General features: G+C 32.1%; 1 protein-coding gene across 1 annotated transcript; it reads right to left on the reverse strand.

The window, feature by feature from the left end:
• Positions 1–2,902: 2,902 nt before the first annotated feature.
• LOC110751128 (uncharacterized) lies at positions 2,903–4,996 on the reverse strand. The gene is made up of 3 exons (XM_021951558.2): positions 4,554–4,996; positions 3,305–4,342; positions 2,903–3,193 (listed from the first exon to the last, which is right to left on the reverse strand). Exons 1-3 carry the CDS (start codon positions 4,862–4,864, stop codon positions 3,157–3,159), a joined length of 1,386 nt encoding a protein of 461 aa, XP_021807250.1. The 5' UTR covers positions 4,865–4,996; the 3' UTR covers positions 2,903–3,156.
• Between the last annotated feature and the right edge of the window lie 2,695 nt (positions 4,997–7,691).

Here is a 7,691-nt window from a genome sequence, read left to right on the forward strand (position 1 = left end):
AATAATAATTAAAATATAATATATTTAAAGAGTATAGAATCACTGTATTAATACAATAAGCAATGTGTTTCTATAAGAACAAATTATACAAACTGCAAAATAAAATAACACTGAAATATGTCTTATTCTTGGCGACCTTGAGTATGCTTCTTCTCCAAAATGCAAAGTTAAAAAAAAGTGTCTTGTTCTTTTAATTTAAATTTTGCTGTGCAAAAACCGAAAAATAAATTACTTATTTTCATTTCGACATGTTTTTTTTTTTTCTTACAAATAGTATAGCCGTACGGCTATACTAATTTTGACACGTGGTGCCTAATCCCAAGGAGGGTCATCCTTTTATATATATATATATAGTATAGCCGTGCGGCGATACTTAGTTTTTTTATTTTCTTTTTTGTTAAAATAGTGTAGCCGGCCGGCTATACTATGTTTTATTCATGTTTCTTCCAAAATAGTATAGCCGTGCGGCTGTACTCAAAAATTATAATATTTTAAAGTATGGCCCTTTTAAGTAGCATAATACGGATCTCTCTTTTTGAATTACTTGGATTAGTAGTTATGTTTTAGTTATTATTTACTTAGTGAATATTAAAGGAAAAAAAAATAGAAAAATTGAATTGCTATTTATTAAGTATTATAATTCGTGAAGTTAATGAAAATATTTGATACTAATTATTTACTAAAGAAATAATAATTAAAATAGAATTACTAATTTAACTAATTAGATAAGGCAAGATATTGTTTAATTACTAAAAATAATTTTTTGAAAGATGAATTAACCTAAACATACTAAGTTTATATTTATTTTTTACAAAAAAATTTTCCCGACATAAGTAAATTTCGTCAGGAGAGGTCTAAACCGAAAATTTTTTGTCGGCATAGACTTTTCCCGACGAAATTTCGTCGGGAGAGGTGTTTTGTTTTTATTTTTGTTTTTAATTTCAAATATATAAAATTAGTTTCTTTACTTTTGTTTTTTTGCCAACTTCTTTAATTTAATATATGTAATTAAGTAACATCTTAGCCTTTTTGAATTACTATAATTAGTAATTATGTTTTAATTACTTTTTTTTAGTGGATATTTAAATATTGTACTTACTTAATAAATAGTGAATTTCGTTTTTTATTTTTTTATATTAAATAATAATTAAAATATAATATATTTAAAGAGTATAGAATCACTGTATTAATACAATAAGCAATGTGTTTCTATAAGAACAAATTATACAAACTGCAAAATAAAATAACACTGAAATATGTCTTATTCTTGGCGACCTTGAGTATGCTTCTTCTCCAAAATGCAAAGTTAAAAAAAAGTGTCTTGTTCTTTTAATTTAAATTTTGCTGTGCAAAAACCGAAAAATAAATTACTTATTTTCATTTCGACATGTTTTTTTTTTTCTTACAAATAGTATAGCCGTACGGCTATACTAATTTTGACACGTGGTGCCTAATCCCAAGGAGGGTCATCCTTTTATATATATATATATATAGTATAGCCGTGCGGCGATACTTAGTTTTTTTATTTTCTTTTTTGTTAAAATAGTGTAGCCGGCCGGCTATACTATGTTTTATTCATGTTTCTTCCAAAATAGTATAGCCGTGCGGCTGTACTCAAAAATTATAATATTTTAAAGTATGGCCCTTTTAAGTAGCATAATACGGATCTCTCTTTTTGAATTACTTGGATTAGTAGTTATGTTTTAGTTATTATTTACTTAGTGAATATTAAAGGAAAAAAAAATAGAAAAATTGAATTGCTATTTATTAAGTATTATAATTCGTGAAGTTAATGAAAATATTTGATACTAATTATTTACTAAAGAAATAATAATTAAAATAGAATTACTAATTTAACTAATTAGATAAGGCAAGATATTGTTTAATTACTAAAAATAATTTTTTGAAAGATGAATTAACCTAAACATACTAAGTTTATATTTATTTTTTACAAAAATTTTTTCCCGACATAAGTAAATTTCGTCAGGAGAGGTCTAAACCGAAAAATTTTTGTCGGCATAGACTTTTCCCGACGAAATTTCGTCGGGAGAGGTGTTTTGTTTTTATTTTTGTTTTTAATTTCAAATATATAAAATTAGTTTCTTTACTTTTGTTTTTTTGCCAACTTCTTTAATTTAATATATGTAATTAAGTAACATCTTAGCCTTTTTGAATTACTATAATTAGTAATTATGTTTTAATTACTTTTTTTTAGTGAATATTTAAATATGTTACTTACTTAATAAATAGTGCATTTCGTTTTTTATTTTTTTATATTAAATAATAATTAAAATATAATATATTTAAAGAGTATCGAATCGCTGTATTAATACAATAAGCAATGTGTTTCTATAAGAACAAATTATACAAACTGCAAAATAAAATAACACTGAAATATGTCTTATTCTTGGCGAACTTGAGTATGCTTCTTCTCCAAAATGCAAAGTTAAAAAAAGTGTCTTGTTCTTTTTAATTTAAATTTTGCTGTGCAAAAACCGAAAAATAAATTACTTATTTTCATTTCGATATGTATTTTTTTTTCTTTTTCTTACAAATAGTATAGCCTAGCGCCTAATCCCAAGGAGTTTAGTCCCAAACAGATTCCCAGAACCATTTTAGTGTCCAGGCAAACAAACCAATCCAATCAAAATGACCAGCAGTTCTTGTAAGAAACTGAATAATCCAAACATCAGATAACATAGGATCCAGTATTGGTCGTCCCTAGGAGTGAAAAGTGAAAAGCAAAGAAATAGGACTGGAAAACAAAAAAAACCAAAGTAAGTTTAGAACAAGAGCAAGCCATAAAGGATAAAGATAATATACTCAAAAAAGCAAAAATAGAACCAGTTCACAGCTTGAGGAAAACTAATCCATAAAAGATTAACACAGTACCACTGTTCCATCTTACTTTCGGAAGAATCAAGCCAAAATTATAATAAATATATAATTAAAATAAGCGGAAGTCAACAAAGACAAATTAAAATGACCTAAACCAAGTTATAGGAGATTTTTTATTCTAGGTGGTGGCTATCCAAGGGTTTTGAATTTTCATATTTCACAATTCCTAATATTCGATTCGCGCATTATTAGCTTCTTCATGCTGCAGGGCTTCTATTTCCAGCTTCATGGTAGTTATTTCTTCTTGTTTTGACTGATTCATTCTAGCCCAAAGGGTTCATCATCCTCGCACTCACTGAGTCATAAGAATGAGAAACTTTGTTATATAAAAAATGCACCAGAATTCCAACCTACAAATTAAATGTTATTGATTAAAAAAAACACAAGAAACGTGAAGGAAACTTACGGTGTGAAGCAGAAAACAAGATCGAACCATTCAGAGCCCTTGATATCCACAGAATGAAGGGTTGAATATATGGTCTTGATCATATGTCTTCCTCCTTCTCCAACAACAATTTGAAATGTGGTGATACTAAGATATTGAACCTTGAGATGTCCATCGCACCAGCCAGTCTGGACATGGAAAAAGTCATGGTTCCCCAAATGAACCAAATACTGTGACCTATCGTTATACCATGGCAGCACCGGACGCTCGAACTCAAGGCCTTGCAATATAAAAAGTTGTCTTAGGGAATAATGAATACCACTATCATCATGTTTGTCCATAGTAAAGGAGAATGCTATAATCTTTGACTCCCCATATAAGGCATAGATAGTCTCGTCTACAACCACGGCCCTCCCTTGGAAAGGAGGAGCACAATAAGCAGAAGTGTCAACTTTCACTCGATTCCAATCCTTTCTACCCACGTGAAAAGCAACGACACCGAATTTCCCGTTCCTCAAGCCAGACAATGAAAACAAAATAGCACCATAACAAACGGCATAACCAGTTAGTTGCATACGGGGGTCATAATCATCATAAAATGGAAAAGGAGTCATTTGCCTCCAAATATTCTGATCATGATCATATCTCCCGAAGGAGGGCCCCGTAACTGGTGACAGGAAGGTTGATGGACATGCGAGATAATAAACCTTGCCATACGCAGACACAATAGTTTCTAGTGATTTAGAGGCTGGGATAGGAGGAATGGATGAACATTTTGACCAACTCTCCGTGTCAACAATAAATCCACCATCATGTCCAATGCAATATAATTTGGAGTGGTTGAAAATCCGTGCAGCATCATGGCAAGAACCCTTGCGAAACTTGGCAACATGTCTAACTACTGGGGATTCTTGAGTGACTTCTCCTCCGTGTTTGAATTTCACTTCATAGACTGCATTAGCGTGCTCATCGTCCTCATAAGAAGACACGAATAAATATACAGATCTAGCTTCCCCTTGATTTACCGTCATTGATACATGCTCCCAATCCCCGGGCAAGCTGAACAGAGAAAAAAGATGTATACAACAAGTCAAGTTAATCTTTTCAAAGACCTACCCTACCCTGCCTAGAGAGAATTTATCTAGTAGAAACTGGTTATTACATATTTCAAGCAAATTATTCAAAATGCATGCAGCAGCAAGAGAAAACTTAAGCAAAATTCTCTGAGAAACTAAACAAAAAACAACAACAATGAGAACTAAGAACCGACCTTGGGTAAAGATCATCAGCCTCATGGTTGGGATTGCAGTACTCAATCACCGTGGAAGGTGGAAGCGGCTCCGTCATTACGGGTGGACCGGGGTGTCGGAAGCGAAGCTCCTGCGTTATTGATTTCGACCAATCCAACAGTTGGCCCAGAGTTTTCTCCATCTCCGATATCTTGCCCACAGATTTCTCCATCTCCGATATCTTGCCCAGTAGTAGATCATCTTGGTGTGAAGCCATCGTCAAGGCATGGCCTTGACTCGAGGTAAGCTCGGCGGCAGCCACAGAAAATTGAGACATACACCGATCTCCCATGATAGGGCCTTTGCTATTGGAATGCTTAAATTGAGGCAAAACGGGAATTTAATTTAGGATTTGGGGACCCGCGGCAGAAGGGGTTGTATGATATGAAAGTTTCAAACTCTGCGGAAAATTCTATAAATATAAAGATAGAAGATCAGATGCTGTCATTAATATCCGTAAAGTCTGAATTCCAAAGCATGTATTTATATAATGACCTAATTAATCTTGCTAGAAACAGGAATGTAAGCCTAAATCTACTAGAAATAGGAAACTTATTAGTTATTTTCTTTTATATTTTTTTTTCTGAAGGAAGAAACAGAAAACCTTTCTATTATTATTATTATTTTATTTTTTTTGGGAAGGAAGAAACAGGAGACTTAATAGAAGAAGAAACTAACAAACATACCCCTTTTATGATTTTTGGGTTTGTTACTCGTTTTATGAGATTGATCGGTTTGTTACTCTTTTTTACGAGATTGGATTTTAGGGCCAATTGAGTAAGCGGTTTAGTTCAAACTCCTATATAATTTACCTTCTTCTCTCCCTCCCTCCCTCTTGGATATCTCTTTCACTCAGTATCTTCTTTGGCTTCACTCTCGTTAATCAAACCACATATCTCGTACGTTTTTGCCTCATTGTCAACGACAATCAAAGGTTAGCTTATGCTTTCTCATTTATAACATAATTTTTGTTTTCTTTTGTTTTGTTTTGAACATGGAGGTTTTTTTTCCATTGTGGTGCATGGTTGTTTTTGTTTTATTTTGTTTTGAACATTGTGTTGTTTTTTGTTAGAGTTGTGCTCAAGTGTTTTGTGAGAATACTCTTCGTTTAGAGCTCAAGTGTTTTCTACGGATAAGCTAACCTTTGATTGCTAGCATATTTATGTTGATGTGGTATGGTTTACTGTGGGATTTTTAATTTCTCTTTTTGGTTGGTCTTATTTAATCTCTCAGTGTTAGTCTTTTCAAATTTGTTATTCATGATGTTTGTTTGGTGTTATTTATAACTGACTCTTTCTGCACAAATATTTGCTTTCTAACGCTGGAAATAATTTTTTTGGGTAAAATTTATTTTCATATATATATATTAACGACATGTTTAGCGTCTAGGTAATATTTTTCTTTTTATTGCACCTGTTATATATGAGCACTAAAATCATATGATCTAATTTTTAATTTTTAATTTTTAATTTTCAGGAAATGGAGGTTGATCATGATCCCATTGACACCGATTACATTGATTACATTAAAATTCAATGGCGCAAGAATAATTTAAAATACAAAGTCATGGGTTCTCGTATTAGCTTTTATAATTTTGATGTTGATTATGCTAGCGGGAAACAACATTATGATGGTGAGTTGTTCTTCAAGGAAAATAAACAAGGTGGAATGCCTGTGACATTTATAAATATGGATGCTAAGGCTGGAACTAAATTGAGTGTCGAAGAAATTTTTAGGTTGAATATTAAACTATATGATAAAAGGATTCTCCGCCCATGGATGTATACATTTTGCAAACAGAAATCATTCAATGATGAATTATGCAGTGAGGCTGAAAGAAAGATGGTGAAGGGTTGGTGGAGCTTGTGTTATGAAAAGTTTGATAACACACTCACTGAATGGTTGGTCAAATTACAAAACAAAGAAATTAGTGATCCTGACAAGTTGAACTTCAACGTTGGAAATAAGTGCTTATCTGATTTCTGGCGTCTTACAATACGGTGAGCGGAATAGTATTTTTGTTTTAGTGCTATTAATTTATTATGGTTTAGTTAACTAATGTATTTCATGATTTGACAGGGAATTAATAGAGGCAATTGCTTACATTCATGATTGTGGGTTCTTCCATGGTTCGTTGAAGGTATCTGGTAATTATGTTGTTGTTGGGGAACAAGTGAAACTATGTAACATCGGTGGTTTTTTGAAGAGCCTTAGAGTACATGATCAACATTCAAGGAAAATCCAAGATTTCAAAGATTTCAGGGACACTCTGAAGAAGTTGATGACAATAGGACATGGTAAATGGCCTGAGCGTGATAGTTTTTTTAAATGTTTTGACGAGCTTGCAAAATTATATGGGTAAGTTCTTTTGAACTTTTGTTTTTTTGTGTGTGTGTGTGTGGAATATATGTTGTTACTTGTGTGTTTATGAGTTTTTTTTGGTTTGTCTTTTCAGCTATGGAAAATATGTTGAGAAATTGAAGAAGCACCCCTTTTTATTAACTCCTTATGAAAGGGTGAAACATATTGTCGGTATTTATTATGATGATAAGTTTATCGTGGAGGATAAGTTGAACCACAGTGGTAATTTTAATGTGTTCCGAGGTTGGACCAGAGACAGACATAAGTTGGAGCCGTTTTTGCGTAAAATACTTGAGACTGGTAAGGGTAAACAATATTCTGATCAACCGTCAGAGCTTTTAAGGTTCCTGCGAAACACCTATCAGCATTATAGACAATATAGTGATGAGACGGAAGGTATCAATATCGAGCACGTGGACACTATTTTCAGAACACGTTGGGTTGATTTTTTTGATAGGATTCATCTCATCGGTTAGATTGGCATGTTTTTCGTGATCATAGCTTAAAAGAAGTTTCTTAGACTACTACAACTAGATAACATCAATTTGTATAAGATACTTTAATGCGTACTAGTCTAATTGTTTGTTTGTTGTTTTTTTTGGGGGTGTTTTTGGACATGAGTTACTTTATTTATATAAATAAAAGTCAAGAATTTAATATCCTTTCCATCTCATGCCTTTGAGTAAAATTTCCCAAGCCTTCTTATGAATATTGGTAGAAATCTATTCTAAAGAATTGGAATGAATGATTGAAGTAAG

Source organism: Prunus avium, chromosome 7, assembly GCF_965620075.1.
Source record: "Prunus avium chromosome 7, drPruAviu1.hap1.1, whole genome shotgun sequence".
In the NCBI taxonomy this organism is placed as follows: domain Eukaryota; kingdom Viridiplantae; phylum Streptophyta; class Magnoliopsida; order Rosales; family Rosaceae; genus Prunus; species Prunus avium.

Excerpts from the sequence above, each read along its gene's own strand:
- LOC110751128 (XM_021951558.2), bottom strand. The coding sequence starts at position 4,864 with ATGGGAGATCGGTGTATGTCTCAATTTTCTGTGGCTGCCGCCGAGCTT. Across the intron at positions 4,343-4,553 it reads GCTGATGATCTTTACCCAAG|CTTGCCCGGGGATTGGGAGC; the intron begins GTCGGTTCTTAG and ends TTCTCTGTTCAG. Across the intron at positions 3,194-3,304 it reads CTTGTTTTCTGCTTCACACC|TGAGTGCGAGGATGATGAAC; the intron begins GTAAGTTTCCTT and ends CTTATGACTCAG.